This window comes from Myotis myotis, unplaced genomic scaffold, assembly GCF_014108235.1.
Source record: "Myotis myotis isolate mMyoMyo1 unplaced genomic scaffold, mMyoMyo1.p scaffold_m19_p_8, whole genome shotgun sequence".
In the NCBI taxonomy this organism is placed as follows: Eukaryota; Metazoa; Chordata; class Mammalia; order Chiroptera; family Vespertilionidae; genus Myotis; species Myotis myotis.
The window spans coordinates 30,091,623-30,114,328 of record NW_023416390.1 but is presented as its reverse complement, the minus strand read 5'-3'; the positions used below and the strand labels follow the sequence as shown (position 1 = coordinate 30,114,328).

The 22,706-nt window shown below is 43.0% G+C and overlaps 2 protein-coding genes across 25 annotated transcripts in view; one reads left to right on the top strand and one right to left on the bottom strand.

The window, feature by feature from the left end:
• Positions 1–6,547, bottom strand: part of SP140 (SP140 nuclear body protein) — a 77,208-nt gene extending 70,661 nt beyond the window's left edge. For 4 of the 14 annotated variants that reach the window (XM_036319470.1, XM_036319472.1, XM_036319468.1 and 1 more), the window contains exons 1-2: positions 6,401–6,545; positions 5,477–5,666 (exon numbers count right to left, since the gene is read on the bottom strand). In XM_036319470.1, the coding sequence (XP_036175363.1) occupies positions 5,477–5,565 (89 nt within the window). In that variant the 5' untranslated portion in view covers positions 5,566–5,666; positions 6,401–6,545. Of the gene's footprint in view, positions 1–5,471; positions 5,675–6,400 lie in introns of those variants that run through there. The other 10 variants (XM_036319475.1, XM_036319478.1, XM_036319467.1 and 7 more) reach the window with 7 other exon arrangements.
• Positions 5,768–22,706, top strand: part of SP110 (SP110 nuclear body protein) — a 33,489-nt gene continuing 16,550 nt past the window's right edge. For 4 of the 11 annotated variants that reach the window (XR_004969333.1, XM_036319494.1, XM_036319487.1 and 1 more), the window contains exons 1-8: positions 9,003–9,166; positions 11,200–11,368; positions 13,439–13,705; positions 14,030–14,104; positions 14,972–15,055; positions 16,674–16,751; positions 19,091–19,159; positions 22,250–22,399. Coding sequence is in view for 10 of the 11 variants with exons in the window: in XM_036319494.1 (XP_036175387.1) it covers positions 9,020–9,166; positions 11,200–11,368; positions 13,439–13,705; positions 14,030–14,104; positions 14,972–15,055; positions 16,674–16,751; positions 19,091–19,159; positions 22,250–22,399 (1,039 nt within the window). In the remaining variant the exon portion in view is untranslated. Of the gene's footprint in view, positions 5,878–6,500; positions 6,640–9,001; positions 9,167–11,199; positions 11,369–13,438; positions 13,706–14,029; positions 14,105–14,971; positions 15,056–16,673; positions 16,752–19,090; positions 19,160–22,249; positions 22,400–22,706 lie in introns of those variants that run through there. The other 7 variants (XM_036319492.1, XM_036319495.1, XM_036319491.1 and 4 more) reach the window with 6 other exon arrangements.

Genomic DNA, 22,706 nt, shown 5'->3' with positions numbered 1-22,706 from the left:
TTTGCCTTAGTTCCTATTACCTGATACATCACATCTTGCTTTCAAAAAAATTATAAGGCATGCAAAAGTCTGAAAAGACAAAGAAATCATCAAAACCAGACTCAGAGATGAAAGGTTTTCAAATTATCGAACAAGAATTTAAAATATCTATGGCTTATTAAAATGTTAAGAGCTTTAATGGAAAAAGCAAACAACATGCAAGAGCAGAGGGTGAAGTAAGCAGAGATGGAAACTCAAAGATATAATAAAAAAGAAAATGCTAGGAATCAAAAATACTACAACAGAAAAAAAGAATGCCTTTGATGGGCTCATCAGCAGATTGGACATGACCAAGGAATGAATCAATGAGTTAAAGATATGCCAATGGAAACTTCTCAAAATAAAAGACAAAGAGAAAAAATATAAAGGCGGGGGGGACAAAACACACTATCTAAGAATGATGAAATAATCTCAAAAAGTATAATAGGTGTGTAAATTGGATACTAGGGGATAAAAGAGAAATCAGAAGAAATGGTTCAAGTAGTAATTGCCAAATTTTTTCAAAATTAATGATAGACAACAAACCACAGAGTCAGGAACCTCAGTAAATACCAAACTGGATAAATGCCAAATAATCTATACCAAATCTTTTCATATTCAAACTGCAGAAGGCAAAGACAAAGAAAATTATTAAAAGAATCCAAAAGGATGAGGAGAAAAAAATCTTATCTATGGAAGAACAAGGATAAAACTTACATCAGATTTCTCATCAGAAGCCATGCAAGAAAGTGAAAAGAAATAGTTGAAGTGATGAAAAAAACAACAACACCAATCTAAAAATTTTTATCCTTTGAAATTAACCTTCAAAGTAATAGAGAAATAAATATTTTCTCAAACAAGCACTGAGGTAATTCCTTTCTTGAAGAAATACCCAAAAAGAAATTTTTTTAAAAAGTTCTATAGACAGAAGAAAAATTATATGGATCAGAAACTCAGATCTACATAAAGAAAGAAAGACTTAGAAATTAATGTAGGTACAATAATTTTTTTCCTATTATAAACTGATCTAACTATGTGATTACAACATATGAATAAGTGAAATGACTGGTAGTAGTGTTATAAAGGACAGGAGGGACAGATTTGTTACATCCTATTATAAGAGACATGCACTAACCATGAAGCAGTACACTGTACTTAAAATGGATATCGCTACTTGTAAATATTTATTGCAAACTCTAGGGAAAGCAATAAAAATGTTTTAAATGAAGTATAATTGATATACTGAAAGATGAGAAAGTGGAATCATAAAATGCTCAATTAAAACAAAAACTAAAAAAGGGAAAAACAAATAGAAACAAATACAATGAATAGGAAACAGTTATAAAATTATAGGTATTAATTCAACAACATAAATAATCACTTTAAATGTGAATGGTCTAAATATAGTGATTAAAACATAAACTTTGACAGAGAAAAAAGACAACATCCAACTATATGCTGTTAATAAGCAAGTCACTTTAAATACAGAAACACAGATAGGTTAAAAGTGAAGGGATGAAAAAAGATATACCATGCCAACATTAATCAAAGGCGCTATATTAATTTCAGACTAAGCAGACTTCAGAACAAGTATAATTGTCAGAGATAGGAAGGGCATTATATAATGTCTAGAGGCCCGGTGCACAAAATTTGTGCAAGGGGTGGGGGGGGGGGGTCCCTCTCAGCCCAGCCTGCACCCTCTCAAATCTGGGACCCCTTGGGGATGTCCGACGGCCTAAACTGGCAGTCGGACATCCCTCTCACAATCCAGGACCGCTGGCTCCTAATTGCTCACCTGCCTGCCTGCCTGCCTGATAACCCCTAACTGCCCCCCTCCTGCCAGCCTGATCAACCCTAACCACCTCTGCCTGCCAGCCTGCTCGCCCCCAACTTCCCCCCTTGCAGGCCTGGTCACACCCAATTGCCTCCCCCCTGCCAGCCTGGTCGCCCCACGTGGCCTGCTGTTCAGTCATTTGGTCGTCCCTCACTAACCCCCTGCCGGCCTGGTCGCCCATGCGGCTGCTGTTCGATTGTCTGTCCAGTTGTTTCAGTCATGACGTTCCCTGGCTTTTTATATATTAGGACTAGAGGCATGGTGCAAGAATTCGAGCATTAGTGGGGTCCCTCAACCTGGCCTTTGGGATATGGACAAAACTGGCTCTCCAACATCCCCTGAGGGATCCCAGATTGCAAGAGGCCCAGGCCAGACTGAGGGACCCCACCAGTGCATGATCGGGGCCAGGGAGACACACGGGAGGTTGGCCAGCCGGGGAGGGACTACAGGAGGGCTCCAGGGCGTGTCTGGCCCATCTCCCTCAGTCCCAATCAGCCAGACCCCAGCAGCAAGCTAACCTACCGGTTGAAGCGTCTGCCCCCTAGTGATAAGTGCACATCAGAGTGAGCAGTTGAGCGGCTTTAGCATATCATTGGCATATTACACTTTTATTGGTTGAATAGCCAACCAGTCAACCAGACACTTAGCATATTAGGCTTTTATTATATAGGATAAAGGGGTGAATTTCATGGCAATCCTTAATGTATATACAATTTAAAAAGTAGCATTGACTTCCAGTCAAGATGGTGGCATTGGTACGCAGTACTAGCATCCTTTTACAACCACATCAAAATTACAACTAAACTATACAGAACAATCATCATTCAGAACCACCTGAAATCTAACTAAATGGAAGTCCTAAACTAGGGAATTAAAGAAGAAGCCATATTGAAACTAGTAGGAAGGGCAGAAATGCAGAATGGGCTGGTCCCATCCACATGTGGCAGATAATAATTAGGTGGGTACTTTTTCTGAGACCTACCCCACAGAGCTGTCAGTCATCATTCCCCCCATCCTGGTGATTCCCTGAGATCCTGCCCTACCCAACTTCTGAGCCTACCAAAGCTGTTTCCAGGAGCTTTTCCATACCAATGGCCTGTCTTGGCTCATGCTTCAGACTTTCTTAAAATTTCCCAAACAAGCAGCACCTGGCTTCCATGTGCCCAGTACCTCTTGTTAAGTAGCCTAGGCCAGTGGTCGGCAAACTCATTAGTCAACAGAGTCAAATATCAATAGTACTTCTTCAAAATAGACTTGCCCAGGCCAAAAACCAACTTCTGCGCATGGGTTACAAAGTTTCAATCGCACCCGCATGTGGTATTTTGTGGAAGAGCCACACTCAAGGGGCCAAAGAGCCACATGTGGCTCGCAAGCCGCAGTTTGCCGACCACAGCCCTAGGCCCAGCACCAGTGGCAGCCAGCTTTGGTTCATAGCTTGGTCTCTCCTGGGCACCTCCAAGACCAGCACAACTAGCAACCATCTGCAGACCTCTATGTAGCTATGCCAGGTAGCCCCAGAGCCAGTACATCCAGTAAGCAGCTTCAAACCACATTGAACTACCACCCACTATTGACACACTCAAGGGATGGATTCAGCAAGCACCAGAGCCCTGCACAGCTGATCATCCAAAATGGTTGTAGCCAGTCCTTGAAACCGATCAGCCTGGGGGTAAATCTCTCTCATGGACGTACCAACAGCAATAAAGGTTCAACTACAACAGGACAATGTACACAGCCCACAATGGGCTGTGTTCACCTGGAGGCCCAGCTCGGGTGAACCAGGAGGTTGTGTCCCTGGGCCCTACAGGACACCTACTAAATTAGGCCACTCTACCAAGCTCAGGAGACGTAGCAGCTCTACCTAATACATGGAAACAACACAGGACTGCTAAAATAAGGACACAAAGAAACACGTCCAAAATGAAAGGACAGAACAAAACTCCAGAAAAAGTACTAAACAAAATGGAGGCAAGCAATATACTAGATGCAGAGTTCAAAACACTGGTTAGAAGGATGCTCAATGATCTTAGGGAAAGTGTATATGAACTTAGAAAGAACTTCAACAGCATAAAAAAGGACATGCAAACCATAAGAAAGAATCAATCACAAATGACAGATATATTAACTGAAATGAAGAATAAGTTACAGGAAATCAACAGTAGAGTAGATGAAGTGAATAATTAAAACAGTGATTTGGAATATAAGGAAGCAAAAAACACCCAATCAGAACAACAAAAAGAAAAAAAAAATTCCAAAAAAATAAGGACAGTGTAAGGAGCCTCTGGGACAACTTAAAATGTACCACCTAAGGAAACTAAAGGGGGGGAAGTAAAATATAAGCTTAATGCAAGCAGTAGAAATGGAATCATAAAAGTTTCAATAGAACTCAATCAAATTGAAAACAGGAAAACATTAAAGAAAATCAATAAAACCAAAAGATAATTTTTTAGAAAAAAATTCAATAAAATTGACAAACTTCTAGCCAGGCTAACAAAGAAAAACAGAGAAGGCAAATTATTAATAACAGAAACAAATAAATCACTATTCATCCCATGGATGTTAAAAGGATAATTCAGAAATAACATGGACAACTATGTCTACAAATTTGGTAAAAAATGAAATGGACAAATTCCTTAAAAGACACACACTACCAAAACTCAACAGGAAAAATAGATCTTCTGAATAGGCCTATATCTGTTAAAGGAATTGGATCAATAATTAATAGCCCCTCTCCAAAAGAAAGCACCAGGTCCACTTGGTATCACTAGTGAATTCCACCAAACCATTTCAACTACAATCTCTTCCAGAAAATGGAAGTAAGGGCAACACCTCCTAAATGATTTTATGAGGCCAGCATTACCCATGACCTCACTTCTCAGTGCCTTTCTTTTCCTGCCTGAACGCCAAAGGTTGACTGGACTACTAGCTCTACTCACTCATCTTCAAATGTCATGGGAGCAGGTGGAGGAGTGGTGATCAGGACATGCTTTCTGCTGCCTGAAGAGATTGTGCTCGGTGTTCAGGACCCACCACACTGCATGAGTTTCCATAAATTATACATTTAATTTTTACCAACAAGAACATATTGATGTATTTATCTTGCATTTTTCAAATTATTTTTAATCGTGCATTTTAAAAGAATATTTGCTTCCTTCTCTAACCAGATGGGTATTACATCCTAGAATTAAAAAAAAAAAAGAAGCAACACATGCTCCCCGCGTGATTATATTAGTCCCTGTTGGGCACCACCTATTTTCAGTTCCTCTTATCAATGTTCAGAGGCACTAGATCGACTCTCGGGCTCCAAATAAAACTGGTTTCCAACTACCTGGAAACTGGAAAAAGTTTGACAACACTCAGGCATTTGACCGGGATGTTAATTTTTCTAAAAAGACCTTTTTTGGACAGAGCTGTCTTTGGGTGGGGATAGAGGAGGCATGGGGAAAATGAGAGGGTTCAGGATTCGAGAAAAGGAAATATGTGAGTTATGTGGCCTTAAATTTTCCCACTTTAATTTTAAAAACCAAATGTGCTCATTATGTATTTATTTGTTATCTCCTTCTCTTGCATACCTGTAGAATGAGGCTGGGTAGACAGAGTAACAAGAGTAGATGCCCACCTTACCAGAAATGAAGGACAGGAGAAGACACCAGGACTGACCTGCAGTTGAAATCACAGTCTCCACCTGCCATCTGCTGGCCCCACTGTGCCATGGCGCTGGCCTAGGATCGCCCTCCCTTAGGCTTTCCCTGACTGTCTTCCCACAACTCTAGGGAGAACAGCAGTCCATTGAAGGATCCTTCAGGCGCGGCACCTAAAGGGTAAAAGAAAAGTGAAAAGGCCGATCAGTGTCTGTCCTGTCTGCCGCGTCCGTCCCTCCCCCCAACCTCTGAGGGCGTTCTCAGTTCCTCAGTTCCGGGGAGGAGGAGCATGGCCAGATCTAGGAGGAAGACAGGGGGCCACTTGTTTACCCAAAGGAAAGAAGGCAGGGGAGCCTAATTCAAAGGAATCAAAGTCGTTCTGAGGTGAGGCAGTAACTTTGTATGGGGACTAAGTGTGCTTGGCATTTGTCCCTTCCCCTTGCTGAGGTGGCTTGAGAAAGAAAACGGACGGCTGGCCTAGCAGAGCAGGGAGCCTGGGACTGGAGGAGGTAGGGCCAATGTTAGGACACGGGGCTGGGGACAGCCCCAATGCTCAGCGTTAGATAGTGTGCTATAAGCATTTCTGAGCTGCCTCACTTCCCCTTTAATTTCTTGTTTGTTTTTTAAACTTTGATGGTTTCCAGTAAATGTACTCAATTGTGTGACTATCACCATCACCACAATCCAGTTGTAGAACATTTTCATTACCCAAAAAGTAGAGAAAGACAAGTCATGGGAAATAGAGGTGGGTAGGGAAGCAGACCGCCCCCCCATGGCTTCTCAGATCCCCAGGACCCTGGGGTTGGACCCCTACACCTCCTCCCCTCTGCTCCCCCTCCCAGACTGGACTGGATGGGGAACACCCCACCACCACCAGCAGCAGCCCCAGGTACCCTCGTAATCTCACCAGTTTCTGGGGGTGGAGTGAAGCTGCAAGTTCAGCCTTCAGCTTCCTGCACAAGGGCTCACGATACTTTCACTTTTCTTTCCTGGGAAGCCAGGCCCTCCCTGCTGCCTGTGCCAAGCACAGACTTCCTGCCTCACCCGCTGGCATCTCCCTGCTTGTCTTCCAGTCTTCTAGGAGCGACCTCTGGCTGGCCCCTGCACCACAGACGGGAAGGCGCAGGTGGAAAACTCAGCACCCAGGTGGGTTTTTCACTTAGCTGCTTTGTTCGTTTTTGGTGACTGGGCTTTTAAGTTTCATTTCCTGGCAGCAGCTGCAGGGTGAAACTCCACTGCGGAAACTGCGCGCTCACTCTCTGTAAAACTGTGTTTTCCAGGGAGATAGGGAGTGTGTGGGATTTAATAGGAGACGACTGAACAGGGGGACAGACAGAAGGGCGGCACACACACAGCTCAACTCTTTCTTCCCTAAATTCTGGCCTGTTGTTGTGGGTGAGACAAGATTTGCTCGCCACCGTGCTCATCCACGCTCTGTGATCCTGCAACTCATTAATTACCCACTGTGCCAGTGACTCGGGGTAGTTGGGAAGGGGGGGAGAAAGGAGGAAATAAGGAGGGTACATTTCATTTCCTCCGTGGTGTATTGTAAACTTCTTATAGTTTTTCTTTAAACATATCCATAATTATTTACCTGAAATAAATTCCTAGAAGTGGAATCGGGACTCAAGGGAGCACATATTTAGGACATTTGGCCATGATTACTAAGTTAGCCTTCAGCTTCCACCAGGAGAGTCTGTGATTGGTGCTATTATTTTCTATCGTGGTCCGTTTGAGAGGCAAACTTGTTATTAAGTTCTCTTTATTTGCACTGTTCTGGCTACTAGTGAGTTGCCCTGTTTTTTATTATATTTGTTGCACAATTATATAATTGCCTGTTTATGTCTTTTGCTTTTTTTCTACGTGGATGTTTGTCTTTTATTTGCTCATTTTTAAGACTTCTTCACATAATAAAAATCTGAACACTCATAGATGAGATGTGGCATCAGGTGCCGGCGGGAAATGGGGCTTTGGTCAGATGAGCTCTCCTTTGCCACCGAATACCTTGGGCAGGATACTTAACCTCTCTGTGCTTCATCCCTAGAAATCATAACAGACAAGGAATGAGGGGGGTCACTTCATTAATTATATAAATATCTAATCACTATACTGAACCCTGAAAACTAATATAATAATGAATGTCAACTGTAATTGAACAATCACAGAAAGCACTTTTTTTAAGAGTGAGGAACCAAGGGAGTGTTCTGTTCTGAAAGCTGTTGTATAATTAGTCGTCCTAAATGTAACTCCAGAGCCCCTTCCTCTTCTAAGCGTGTCATGTGTTCATTCTGACTTTCTCTAGCTCTGTGCTCTTTACAGTATCCTTCCCTCATGCATGTCGTGGATGGGAGATTTCTTTCCCTTTTCTTCTCTATCTTCCAGGATTTCTTCACAATTATAGAGGCCCACCCCTGGCATTTTTTCTTGTTTTCTAGTACTGTTCTGGATTTTCTTTTTTATAATATCTTTTTTTCTGTCAACTTAAAGGATTTGAGAATAAGGAAAGAGAGAGACGAGGTACTCAATCTGCCACTGGGATTAAATCCTGAGAAATACAATTCCATTTTCTCTTGGACATAAAATGGAGTTGGAAAAATGGGATCTCTGTTCATTTTGTTTTTTAAATATCTCTAGATGAATAAATATTTTGTCAATGCCTCCCTCTTCTTGACATTTGTCAGGAAATGTCATCTGTCAATTTCCTGCCAATTAAACTTACTATTTTCTCATGATCTACAAATGGTGAATTTTATAAATGTGGCATGGGCATGGGAAAAGGCACATGTCTAAGATATGAAATTGATACATAAATCAGTCAAGTCACCTTTACTAATTATGTCTTTTATATTCTTTGTGTTTTTATTTATGTTTTGCCTATTTGTGTGTTGAAGATTGTAGGCGATTTATTAAAGTTTCTAATCTAACATTTATCCTGTTTCCATCTTTTTGCCTGTTTGGGGCCATCCCTTTTAGATAAGCATGGCTTGTGTGTGCCTTAAGCTGCAGTCTAGGAAATCTTAACTCAGCTCAATGTAGCCACAGACTATAGTGCTTATGACTAGGGGAGCCAGGAACCGGAAAGTCAGGATTTATTCACCTGTACCACGTCCAGGTTGCACAACTTAGGGTGAGTTATTAAACCCCTCTATGTCTCAGTGTCCTTGACAATAAAAATGGCTGCGATCATAGTAATCAAAGGTTTTGTGAAGGTCAAATAAGTCACTTCATGGGAAATCCTTAAAATCTGGCACACTGGAAGCTCTCAATTAATATTAACTATTTTCAATACCTGCCCGATGTTTAACCAGCAGCTCCTTTGGGATTTCAGAGTCATGTCACTGGTCACTTTTAGCCTCCATTGTTGCTGGGCGTTGTCCTATAACCAGAATCTTTGAGGCAGATGTTGCTTTGCAGACTGCTCAGGGATGCCTTTGGGGCCAGAATGCTCACTAAACACAGAGGGCAGCTTCCCAAGCTCCACAATGTCTTTGCTTCCCTTTTTTTTTTCTTCTGCCCCTTCCATAGGATGTTCAACATCACCCAAGACTTAAAAGAAACTCTTCGCCAGCACTTCATCTTCCAGAAGCTGGAGATCTCCTATGCCATATGCAAGCCATTTCCCTTCTTGGAAGGCCTCCGAGACAAATCCTTCATCTCTGAGAAAATGTACATGGTGAGTCATGTTGACCACATTCACCTAACAGCCCAGTTCTCACCAAGAGCCCAATTGTTGAAGTCCCAAACCAACACCCCCCACCCCCTCACACACACACACACACACACACACACACACACACACACACACTGGATTTCTAGAGTTTAGAAGGCCTGAACTCAAATGTTCATTGGCAGAAAAAAAGGATATCATAGGGTGATCTCAAACCAGGTGACTTAAAAGAAATAATGGCTCTGGCTGAGTAACTCAGTTAGTTGGAGCCTTGTCCTGATACACCAAGGTTGGGGGTTCAATCCCTAGTCAGGGAACATACAAGAATCAACCAGTGAATACATAAATAAGTTCAACATCACGTCAATGTTTCTCTCTCTCTCTCTCTCTCTCTCTCTCTCTCTCTCTCTCTCTCTCCAAATAAAATCACTAAATCAAAAAAATTTTTTTAATGTATTCTCCCACAATTCTGGAGGCCAGAAATCGAAAATCAAGGTGTTGCCAAGGTTGATTTTTTTCTAGAGTTTCTGAGGGAGTCTGTTCCCTGACTTTCTTCTGGTGGTATCAGCAATGTTTGGTATTCTTGACTTATAAAAACATCTAATCACTGCTTTCATCTCTACATCACTTTATTTGTTTGTGTGTCTTCTCCCTTCCTCTCTCTCTCTTCTAAGAACACTTGTCATTGTGACTTAGGGCCCTCCTAATCCAAAATGATCCTTAATTATATCAGAAAATACCTTTTTTAAAAAAACAAGATCACAGTCACAGGTTTCAAGTGGACATATCTTTGGAGGGAGGGGACACCATTTATCCTACTAATGGCACCATTTTAATTCCTAAGAGCATGGCACCCATGGTCCATTCTAATGTGAAAAAAAGGCAGGCAATGGGATATGTCTATGTGTATAAAAATGTCATTCTTTTCATATAATTTGGGGTGTTGAAAGCAATTCCTGAGCTAGGGAAGTGTTAGCAGTGATAGAACCCTCTCCCCCAGTATTGGCCTGGTTGGCTCTAAGCCTTCTCTAGATCATAGCCCAGCTGTCATTTCTCAGAGATGTCTCCTTGACCTACTTCTAATTAAGACCCCCCTCATTATTCTTCCTATGATTTCTCTTAATAAAATTTCTCTCAACAATAATTGGATATTTATTTAATTTGTGTTTATTATTTAACTAGAGGCCCAGTACACAAATTTGTGCACAGGTGGTTTCTGGCAAGTCTGCCCCTATCAGGGTGGGGGGGGGGCGATTGGGGGTGGGGCTGGCCAGGGGAGGGGCTGCAGGTGTTTGGCCAGCCTGCCCTGTCCCCTGGTCGAACTCCTAGGCAAACTCCCAGTCAAGGGAACAATTTGAATATTAGCCTTTTATTATATAGGATGCCTATCTTCTTTGCCTGACAGTGCCCCTCCCCCAATAAGAGAGCACCATGTTAATCTTCTCCATTGCTTTGTACACAAGGACTAGACTAGTAGGTGCTCCATAAACATTTTACAATCAATTCTCTCTTGCCATATTTGTCTTCTTAGCCATCCTCTAATCAAGAAGAATTCTCTGGGTCATTTCCCTATGGCTAGAACCTATTTGGGCCATCTCAAGTCCAAGAGGCAAAAAGAGAACACAGGCTAACAAAAATCAACAGAATAACAACTAGTCACTGACCACTGGGTCAATTGCTTAAGCGTCCTGCCCAGAGCCTTAGAGAATGGAATTATACCATAACAGTCTTTGACTCCACTTTCCTTTCTTAAGATTTCTCTATTCCCTCAAATAAACCTAAAATAAGGTTTACAAAACAGACTTATTTTAAAGAAGGCTAAATTATTTATTTCTATGACTATCAAAGTATATATGAAGTTCCCAAGTAAACAGGTAAAACTGTGATTTTTCTACATTAGAGAGTTTGACTATACATTTTGCATTAAATTCCTTCTTAAAAGAGCAAAATAGCTCTATTACAACTTAGAAAACCACAAATATATAACAAAACTCTATCTTTATAATTGTGTATAATAATCCTTCATTCTGTTTCTTAAGGAGTCTATGGAAGCCTGTAGAAATATGGTCCCTGTATCCAAAGTGGTATACAACATTCTCACCAAAATGGAGGAGCCATTTAATCTGTCATTTCTGGAAATGTTGTTTAGTCAGATCAATCTACGTGAATACCCCAACCTGGTGGCAATTCAGAGGAGCTTCAGAAATGGTATGATGCTTCTTAAATACCTCTGGGGCTATAGAAGCATGAGGGGGGTTGTTATGCTGAAAGTTTGGGTTGTTTTCCAGCCCCAGACAGGCATGTGGGCCCATGTAAAAGAGGCACTTTAATTGCACACTTTTTCTTTGGGAAGGTGTGGGCCATGCTCTCTCACAGATATGGCAGCAAGAGTAGCCTCTAGCCCTGGTTCTCTAAGATGACTTTCTAGAGGGCACATATGTTTCTGTCTGACCTGTTCTAAGAATTTGGGAAAATTGTACCAATTAGCATACTGGACAGTCTCTAAGGAATGCATAAAATGAGGAAATGCAAAGTTCCAGAGACCCTTTCTGACGGAAGCACAAGGAGAGCAAGAGAGGAAAAGTAATGGGTAAAGAGAGATAATAATAATTATATCCTTTGTTGGTGGTATTGTTTTCTTTTTGAGTGCTTAGTATGTGCCAGGCCATATCCCAGGCACTTCATATGATTATTTCATATATTTAAAATAATCCTGTGAAGTCACAATTATCCCCATCCTATCTAATAAAGCTGGAATATGCAAATTGACCATAACTCTGAGACAAAGATGGAGGCACCCACAACCAATAAGGAGGGAATATGCGAATTGATGTGACAAGGCAAGAGGTGGAAGGAGGCTCCGGGCCGGAGTGCAGGAGATGCTGGCAGCCAGGGGAAGAAAATCCTATTCTTGCACGAATCTTTGTGCATCGGTCCTCTAGTATAACATATAAGGAAATTAAAGCTCTAAGTAAAAGTAACTTACCCAAAGTTATTTGTCTGTTAAGAGCAGAGCCAGAAGTCCTACCTGGATCTCCTAATACCAGGGCCTGGAATGTTAATCACTCCACTAAAGCAGATAGCAGGGAGGCAGAGTGTGACACTGGAGAAGAGAAGAAAGGGAGGGGAATTGTGGACACAGAGGCAGAAAGAGGATATGAGAAAGACATGGAGCGTGAAGACACTTAGAGGGAGAAAGAACTGAATAAATAAAGGAGTAGAAAAAAGAATGGTAATAGAGATTGGAAAAAAAAAAGAAGAAAAAGGAGCAGATGGTAAAATGGTTTCAGGTTTGAGGAGAAACACAAGGTTCACTTATCTGAACAGGGGAGAGACCAGCAGAGCACTATTGCTGAGAGCTCTCCAACACTTTTCCATCCAAAGGCTCCTTCCCAAAGGGAGAAATGAATCCTTGGGCTCAAGGGGCCTCAAAAGAGAAAAGTCACCCTTTAGGCAAGCATGTGGCCCATGCTCCTGGCAGCATTGGGTCATTTCTGGGAGAAATGTTGTTCTCAAAGGCCATGCCAAGCAAGTCTGACAGTCAGGCTTGCCCCCCTGACCTAGCTGAGCTCAAACTTCCTTCCTGATCTATTACTCTGTGATTTTTTTTCTGGGTCCCTCTCCAAAATCCTACCTTACTTGCCTTTTTCTGTTCACTGATTGAAACAACCTTACTTCTGAAATAAATGATGGAAAAGAATCATAAGAGAAAACCACCACTGTCCATGCCAGGGAACAGCCTGGGAAAAGTCATGAGCCTGGGGTACTAGGGATGGGAAGGAAGTTGAGTGTGGCCAGATCACAGGGTACAAGGTGAGGAGGCACAGAAGCTGAGTCTGCAGAAACAAGAAACACTATGAAAAGAAATTCATATTTTATCTTATTTGCTACAGGAAAGCATGATATGCTTATTTATTAAAACAGGGGGATCTATTCAATTAAAGCATTGTTCATAATTGTCTAAATTCTGAAGGCAAAATTAAGGAAAATCTAAAAAATTTAAGTCCCTGGGGACAAAGTGAAACTCAACTTCGTGTGTGAAACTACTTTGTTGTGAGATCGAGGCTAGATACAGTTAGTATAGCCCTGCTCAAATTCATAAATTAAAAAGCAGCCACAAATGGATGGCAATGACGATAAATCAATTCTCTGATCCTGGGGGGAGAATGAATACCTCTATGCCCCCCAACCTGTTGGAAGTCATGTGTGTAAAGAAATCCCTTTCCCACATAATTCTGAGTCTCTAGGGTGCTGATGTGTGCTCCTTTACAATTCCAGTTTTCGCTTCCTGTGGAGGATGGAGAGGAGCCACAGTGACCGTCTTTGAAGTCCCAACCAACTCAAGAGGTAGAAGCCCCCATCAGAACCTGCCGCCACTGCCTGCACCCCAGCGACCCCCACTGAGATGCCCGACCCCTGTGCCGAGATTCAATCAGCCCAGTGCAATCCCACAGCACAGCAATAAGATCCTGGACAAGCCACCCCACTCTGCTGGCCCTGCCAAGACTCTCCCAAGAGTCATCCAGGAAGGAAGGACTACTCCAGGTGAGATACAGATTCAGTCCAACACCTGGACATCGCCAGCCTGGGTGCCTGTGGCCATGTCTACAACCCTAAGGTCCCACCTTTGTGTTAATCTGCCCCTTCCATACACCCACCTCCCGTATACAGCCTTTTCTAAGATGGATTATGTACACTGTGAAGGGCCTGGGTGTGGAGCCCAGAGCCCTGCTTCCATCCCTGGAACAGCCCAACCCTCTGCCCTTGGACCTTGGTTCTCCATCTACCCCCGGCATTTTTACCTTTCACGCTCCTCCCCCACACCCTGACCATCTAACCTGTAATGATTTTCCTTCCTCTCTTCAACAGCCAACTTGACATCCCACATAAATGATGAAGAAGACTCACAACAGGTGCCCAGCACTCCCCCTGCTACTGTGCAAGGTAATGTACTTAAGGCTGGCTTAGTTTAGCTCAAGGGAACTGTGAAGGGAGGATACGCACCTGCCAACCAGGAGGCTGGTGGTAGGAACCCTGAGAGAAAGAACTGTGTATGACAAAGAAAAAGACAGAGGGGAACCAATGCAGCGACTTGGCACAGGACCACTTTCATGTCCAACAGCCCTGTCCAACCAACACTCAAACACACTGTTCTGATTGAAAAGTAACTTGGGCAAGACTCACATCCACCACCCTCACCTGATTGCCCACCCTCTGATTGATTACAGGCCTTTCAGTTTCAACTGTATTCATTTTCATGTGGTTTGAATTCTAAGAGTAGTGGTATTAAAATTATTAGAAAAGAGGATAACATGTTGAAAGGTCTGCTGGACCTGATTTAGTTTCTGAGACTGTGTCACTTATCAACCGCAAAGCATCATTATAAAGGAGTTGGAGTTTGACAAATACACCATGGTATATTTTAGGTGCTGCCAGAAATAGTAGCTGTCATAAATTTTGAGAATTAGGGGTCCTCTTTGGTCCAAATAATGTTTCCTCTACACCTCTAATACATATATATATATTTAATATATGATTAAGGTTAACATCATCATAGAGTGAATAACAATGTAAGATTCCATATTCTAGATTTTTCAAAGAAAAAAAATAAGTACCATAATTAAATTAGTAAGTAGCCATTGAAAGCAAATGATAGCTCACTCTCCCACTCTGCCTCACCCTCACTAGGCCTTGGTGTTCAGTCCGGGCCTCATCGTTTTCTCCTGATAGAATAGATTGTTCTTTTTCCTCCATCTCTGATCCCTGCTTGCTGGTTCTGGCATCTGAAATTCCTTTTCTTCTTCTGCTCAGTGTCCAGTGATCACCCGACCCCTCAAGTAAAAGATAAAGAAGATACTCAAGAGATGCCCCAGGCTCCCTCAGCCCCCGAGCCAGGTAATTTTGATTTAAGCAACTTAAGTCTGCCTTAGTTTTTATGTCTGCAAAGAGGAGAAGCCATTTGAATCTTCTAGAGACAGGGCTCTCCTCGCTGCTCCTCACCACCATCACGGTGCAGCTCCTGGCTGCTCACCCAGCCCTTGGAGGTTTGGGCAGACAGGAGACCTGAGCTCCTAGAGCAGTGACGGCGAACCTTTTGAGCTCGGCGTGTCAGCATTTTGAAAAACCCTAACTTAACTCTGGGGCCGTGTCACATATAGAATTTTTTTTATATTTGCAACCATAGTAAAACAAGGATTTATATTTTTGATATTTATTTTATATATTTAAATGCCATTTAACAAAGAAAAATCAACCAAAAAAAAAATGAGTTTGTGTGTCACCTCTGATACACGTGTCATAGGTTCACCATCACTGTCCTAGAGGGAGATAGAGTTCCTGGGGAAGGCAAGGTGGACTGGGAAGGGGACACCAATGACAAGGGATGGGAGCCCTCTTAATACCCACTGGACCTAAATTCAAACACCACTAAGGGGTCTTCAAAGGGAGAACATTCCTCTTTCAGAGGGGTTGTGGCGGGAACACCGGGGAAAGCACGAAGCATTGAGCCAGGGCAGGACTGCTTGACTCAGCCACCCTCTGAGGCCACTTTAAGGCAAGGCTCAAATCTGCTCCATCAAAATGCAAAGCAAGGAAAACCACTGTGTGGCCCCAACACTGAATCAGTACCCCAGACATGGATGGCCCTCCTTCCCAGTCCCCACCCTAACTGTGGGAAACAATCACTGTCAACCTTCAAAATTTCTGGATTTTTAAAAATTAATATTATTTAAATAGTTTTAAATGCAACAAATTGTTTAAAGGGTCTAGCGACTGCTTGCCACCTGCCCCAGTTACCTGTTCCTAAATAGGCCAGAATTTGAGATGGATGTCATAGCCTTGTGAAAACAAAAAGGTGACAGCTTTCTTGAGATGGGCCTCTGTCTGTGATGGCTTTGAGCCCTTCTATCTTTCTTAGTGCAGCAGAAGCTAAGAGCAGTTGTATTTATTTGCTGTTAATGAGCGCTAGCAAGTACCTCCTGGCTCCTGCTTTCTTCAGCTGATATATATAAGGCACTTAGCCTCCTTCATTATTTCTTAAGGTGAAATAATCCGGTAGAGCAGGTTAAAAATACCCATTCATAGACGTCTAAGCAATAACATATATTTTTTATATGGCAGACATTCACTTTCACTGTGGCTGACAGAATTCAAGGTCACCGCTTCCACTGCTGTCAGCCTCATTCCCTGAGTGAGGGCTACTGAGAGTCCCTGTAATCAATCATCTTCCATTGAGTAAGGGGAATCCAACCAATGGGCCAAACTGAGCCCTCCTCTGCGAGCAATTGCTCTCTGGTTCTGTGATAGTTACGCAAGTCACAATAACCACAAGTTTGATTGACTCCGGGCAGAGCCAGGAAACCCTATAGACTAGCAGGTCCTCAGCCCTGGGCCACACATGTCCTCCGCCCTGGGCCACACATGTCCTCCATCCCCTTGTTCTCACATTGAGCTCCTTCAGCACTTTCTCTTTAGCCCATCTGACCTCTGAAATGAATTGTGTTTCCCTTATCAGTGATAAGAAATGATTCTCCTGAACCAAATGAGCCAGTAGAGCCCCAGGAGGCAGCCAGCACACCTCTCATCAAGAAAGGTAAGGATTGCCCTCCTCTTATAGGCATCAGGAGGGGGAATGCGAAGCTGCATCCTGTTTTTCTGATTGGATCTTGTCATGAGCACTCTCTCTGTGATTGTAGTCATGACGCTCAGTACTATTTGTTTCTCCAATTCCCTTTCACTGCCTCTTCCTTTGAGGCCTTCATTAAATGATAGGAAAAGCGGAAGGCAGTTAGAGCCATTATAATATGCACCCCTTGAAATTGCCTGTTCTGCAATCACCAAGCTCTCCTATATCCACAACTTCGTAGAGGTTTAGTCCGCACCTCCTTTAACTGAAAGGTGGTTTCCCAAGAGCACGCTGCTTTCTCTTTTAAGACATGGCTGCATATTCTCTCTGCTATCACTCACCTCAATGTACAAGGCAGGCTGTATGTCACACCTTGCTCCGCACTGTTTCCAGCCAGCCCCTTGCTCCCCCATCCCCTTTGCTGAGGCTTAACCATTCAGTGAATTATTCACTACTTCATCAGTATCGTCCCTTGACTTCCCTTCCACTCCCTAGCAGAACTTAAAGCTGACTTAGAGTTTTTCTGTTTCAAGTCTTGTCATCATCCTGGACACCTTCAATGTATCCTATATAATAGAGATAATATGCAAATTGACCATCATGGCCTTGCACAAGGTGGCCGCGCCCATGTGGTCACAAGATGGCCACCACAAGGTGGCCAGCAGGGAAAGGCAGTTAGGGGTGACCAGGCTAGCAAGGGAGGGCAATTGGGGGCGACCAGGCCAGCAGGGAAGGGCAGTTGGGGGCAACTGGGCCTGCAAGGGAGGGAGGGCAGTTGGGGGGACCAGGCCAGCAGGGAGGACAGTGGGGGCAACTGGGCCAGCAGGAGGGGGCAGTTGGGGGTGATCGGGCTGGCAGGGGAGTGGTTAGTGGGTGATCTGGCTGGCAGGCAGAAGCGGTTAGGGCAATCAGGCAGGCAGGCAGGCGAGTGGTTGGGAGCCAGCAGTCCTGGATTGTGAGAGGGATGTCTGACTGCTAGTTTAGGCCCGATCCCACAGGGCCTAAACCGGCAGTCGGACATCACCTGAGGGGTCCCAGATTGGAGAGTGTGCTGGCTGGGCTGAGGGACACCTCCCCACCCCCCAGTGCATGAATTTCATGCACCGGGCCTCTAGTATATGAATAACAGGCCCATTCAATACTCTGATTTCTCCAATCCTTCATCTGATAATTTTCAATTATTTTTCCTCCACTAATTCTTTGCCTCCTGCACCCTAAGACTATCCACAGGCCCTTACACCACTCAAACCTGGCCAAACTTCCCAATAATTAAATAGTTCCTTTTTTGACACCAAATCCTTGAGTTTGCTCCTTCTACAATAATCATTCAACCTCTGATTTCCCCTTCTCAGCACAATCTTAAAAAATTAATTTTAAAATATCCTTCCCTGATTTCTTCCTACAATGTGTTCCCTCTGTAGCTGTCCTTCAACCTCATTGGGATGACCAGTCCACTGGCCTTTCCCTTGTTCAGTCCATCATCTGCCTTTCCTCACACCCCTTCATACCAGCTTGGAATCCAAGAGCCACCATTTCAGTAACCTATGGGAGATACTTAACCTGCCTTGACTCTTTGTCTTTTCCTAGAACTCTCCAGAAGGTCTTGAAGGAGCCTATTACTGCTTTCTGCATACTGCATCTAAAAACAGGCACTGCTGGGAAGAGGCACACAGCAGAGCAGACTACACCCACTGTGTCTTCACGATTTCAGCTAAATGATCCCTCCACATCTTGAGACAATCCCACTTCCTGTATGATCCTTTCAAACTCTGAGCTCTTTTTTTCAAACTTCTGCCCTTATTGATGCCTCCTTTTTTTTCTCAAGACATTAATTTTCCTCCTAATTCATAGAAACCTATCAGGTGGGAATTTCCTCCTCTCTGGTTCCCTCCTTCTCTCCAAGGCAATCCTTCTACCTCTCCTGACAGTGGAATTCACCATCAACCTCTCACAAGGATCTGCATCCTAACCAATGCCCATGCTATCCCAGCTCATAAAGGAAATTTTTCTTGGTCCCCATCTCACTTCACTTGCCTCCATAGCCCTTCCCTCCAGTTCACAACAAAGCTTCTAGAAATGCATTACCTGGATTCATTGTCTCCTTTTCTTCATGTCTCTCCTGCCTCTGCCACTTTAGAATTTCTTCTCTGCCATTACTCCATGAAGCAGCATCACCTAAGGTCACCAGTGACTACCTAGCTATTGTCATTTGAAGACCAAACATAAAAGCTGAGAATTGTTGACATAGACAATTGGGAGATCTATGTGTGTAGCTATAAAAGATTATATGTATTCTGTCTTTTTAGGAAAGAAAAGAAAAAGAAGTATGTGGTCAGTTCCTAAAAAGAGACAACAGAAAAAAAGACTTTCAAAAGGTAAGATGACAGTAGAAGAGGAGGCTGGAGGCTGGAGGCTGGAGGCAGCTCATGCTTGTAGGTCAAGGTGTAGGAAGGTGAATTGTATTCTAAATGTAATGTGAAGCCATTGACAGATCTAATCAGTGAATGACCCTATCCAATTTTAAACTTGACAAGACTGATTTGGGTGCTGTGTAAAGAATGAATTGGAAATAGAAAAGAATGGAAATAAGGAAACCATTTGGAGAGCAGATGTCATGAGAGTTGATAGTAACCTAGATTCAGATCAAGCAGTGAAGACTGAGAGAGGAGGACCAATTCAAAGTCAGTTTGGAGGTTGAGTTGACATGACTTGATAAACTGGAAACTGAGGATGAAAAAGACAGTGATCTCAAGGCTTGCTCTTCAATTTCTGGCTTGAATGTCTGGGTGAATGGTGGTGCCATTGCTGAGAAAGGATACAATATATTTGGGGAGAGATTTTATAATTCAGTTTTTTACCTGTCCATTTTAAGATCTGTGCTAACCATCTATGCAGTTGTGCCCAATATGTGCTTTGCCAAGAACTGTGACAGGATGAGATGTTACCCTACTTACATAGTCATATTCTTTAGATATATGACTACTGCAGAAACACAAGTCACCTGGGTCAGGGAAAAGAATTTTTTATTGATAATCAGCAGCTCAACAGACAGACTAACATTGCAGCGTATATCCCCCACGTGCATACCCACAGGCAGCAAGAAAAGAGCTGATGGAATCTTTCTATGTGAGTGGCAGATTACATTCCATAGACAAGGAATGTAGAATGATGGGTTTGCTGTTTATATACAGGACTAGGACAGCATCCTGGGTCCATACCCTAATTTTTTGGAATTTAAATGTGTCTTTCCAAGAGCCATAGAAACCCTAGGTGTCCTTGTCTTTTACTTAGAGGTGTCTCCAAGTTCTGGTCTCATCCCTTTTGACCTGGGTTATAATGAAGAAAGGAGAAGGTGGTACAAGGTGAGGGTAGAGAGCGGCCAGATCATGTGGCCCTCACAGGCCATTGGGAGGAATTTGGAGTTTATTTAACTTGAAATTAGTTACCCAGTTGCCAAGCCAAAAAGTAAGCAATCCTTGACTACCTGATTATCGTTCTATTGATTCTGTCTCCTCTTTGCTACACTAAAATCTGATGGTTTCATTCCCATGCTTACAACTTATCCATGACCTCCTATTGCTTTTAGAATAATGCTCATAGTTCCTAGTGTGATTTACAATGCTCTCTCCAATCCAACCCTTCTCTTCTTCTTCAACTCCATCTTTTCCCACTCAAAACTCCAGCCGACACTCTGATTCCTCCTGTTTCATTTCTCTCCTCTTTGATCCTTGGTACATGCTCCTCTCTTTGAATGCTACATTCTGACCCTACACTACTTCCCTTAAATGTTTGGCTATCTCCTGTTCATCACTGCTGTTGGCTTCAATGTCTACTTCAAGGTGTTCTCTGATGTTAATTAGATAAAGTGGTCGCATTGCATGTTCCTATAGCACTCAGCACTGGCCCTTTGGGAGGATTCCACATACTCCATTGTAATTACTACTTTAGTAGTATGTCTCTTCTAAGCTAGATAGTAATCTCCAGGCACAAATGTGACATTAATTATTACCTGAATAAAAAATAAATAAAAGAAACCATATTTCCTATATCCCATAATTTGAAGGATGATCTGACAAAAGATGGTTTGTGATTTATTATTATGCTATGCACAGTCACAGGTACCACTATCAGTATGTGATCTTGGTATAAACTAAGAGTTATTGGAGGGAAATCTCACAGCACAGAAATAGAACCCACATAATCCTTTCTTGTTATCCCTAGTTTAGAGCAGGCATGGATGGTTTGCATGCCCTCTGGCCAGCATCCCAATACTGAGGAATCCACTCTCATAGTGCTCTAAAGGTTTGTGGGACTGAGGGCAAGAACATCTATGTGACTATGCAACAGCACACACTCCTCAGTCAGAGTGGCCTTGTTAGAAATGGGGAGCTTCCAGGGCTTGTGTTAAGCTGTTCTGTTTGGGTAACTTCCCTACTGAGACTTCCCTCTGCTAAGAAGATGCCAGGCCCTTCCAGATTTGGCTTTGTTCCTATTTTATTTACTTTGCAGTTAATTAATCATATTTATTAAAAATACTAATATCACCTGAAAAAAGACACCAAATTTTGAGAAAAAAAAACAACACAGATAGTCCTACTAAAAATATACATGCTATACTCTGGCATGCAAAAAAGGTGGTAGTCTTTCTTTTTGGTAACAGTTCTCACTTCTCTGAAACCCTCTGTTTGTGACAGGGGAAAAACATGTCGCAAAAACATGTTAAAGGAAACTGTTAGGCTTTTTTAGGTGGCCCCAGTGTCTTTTGGGTAAATACTCAGTAACTGCCATGACTGAATTCCCTGGGTACCTCTTCTCCAACTTTTAGCCACTCCTGCTTCTTCCATAAGTGGCACTTGAATGTTAAAGAAAAAAAAAAAAAAAAAAGTTTATCTGTCCATCTTCCAGGAGAGGGCATATACTGTCCCCCTGGCTTTCAAAGAGATATTCTTGCTCTACTGGGGATCAGGTTCTAAATTCCACAGTCAATGAAAATTGTGATCTCTTTCAACAAAGAGGCAGACTCGCCCTGCACACAGACACCCCTCCCCCCACCCCCATCTCTCCCATACCACACAGGGGCCCTGGGGAAATAACTTCAGAAAGCCCCTCCTCTGCTGAAACGAACCACCAGGCCATTTTTACTCAAATGTGGCCACCTCCTGTGGCAGCTGTAACTCAGACACAGGAGCCAGGAAATAAGCCCCACTGCTCTGGGATTCTCCCAAATTTCTCTGGGTGATTTCAATAGGTTGTACAAAGAGTGAGATCAGGTGGTGAATTTGGGGATGGGGGAAAGGGAAGTAAGGCACACACAAGAAAAAATATATAATTACAGAGAAATAGCAGGAGAAAAGTGAGTCACACAGGTACAGAGATCTCAACATTTGGGAGCTAGAGGCATAAGAAGGAAGGTCAATCAGAGGGAATCCCAATGGAAACTACTCACAAATCCCTATTTGGCCCAGGAACAGCCTCACCTGGTCACAGAATCCAAGAGAAGCTCCAAATGGTGGATCAGGTGACTCAAGGGAAGGATGACTCAACCAGGAACTCAAAGGTGGTGATAAGGACCCAAAAGGCAAGGACTGAATGTGCCCAGACGTCTGGACCTGAGGGTAAGACTGGTGACAGAATCTGTCATTTGAAAGCTCAGTGTGGGTCTCTTGTGCAGCAGGCACAGCGTTGGTGGACATGAGAAGTTAATATGAGAAGGAGGGAGCAATGCAGGGAAAGACGATGAGGTGTGACAGGAGCACCAGAGAGGGCACAAATACCGGTTACATCTGAGGACTTTTTGTTAAAGAAACAGCTGTGATTACAGGGTACAGCTGACCCCAGCTGGGACTTAGGGCACAAAGACTATTAAAAGGATGTGTACTCAAGGATAGAAATTTAATAAAATTAATAGTTTTTACTGCCTCA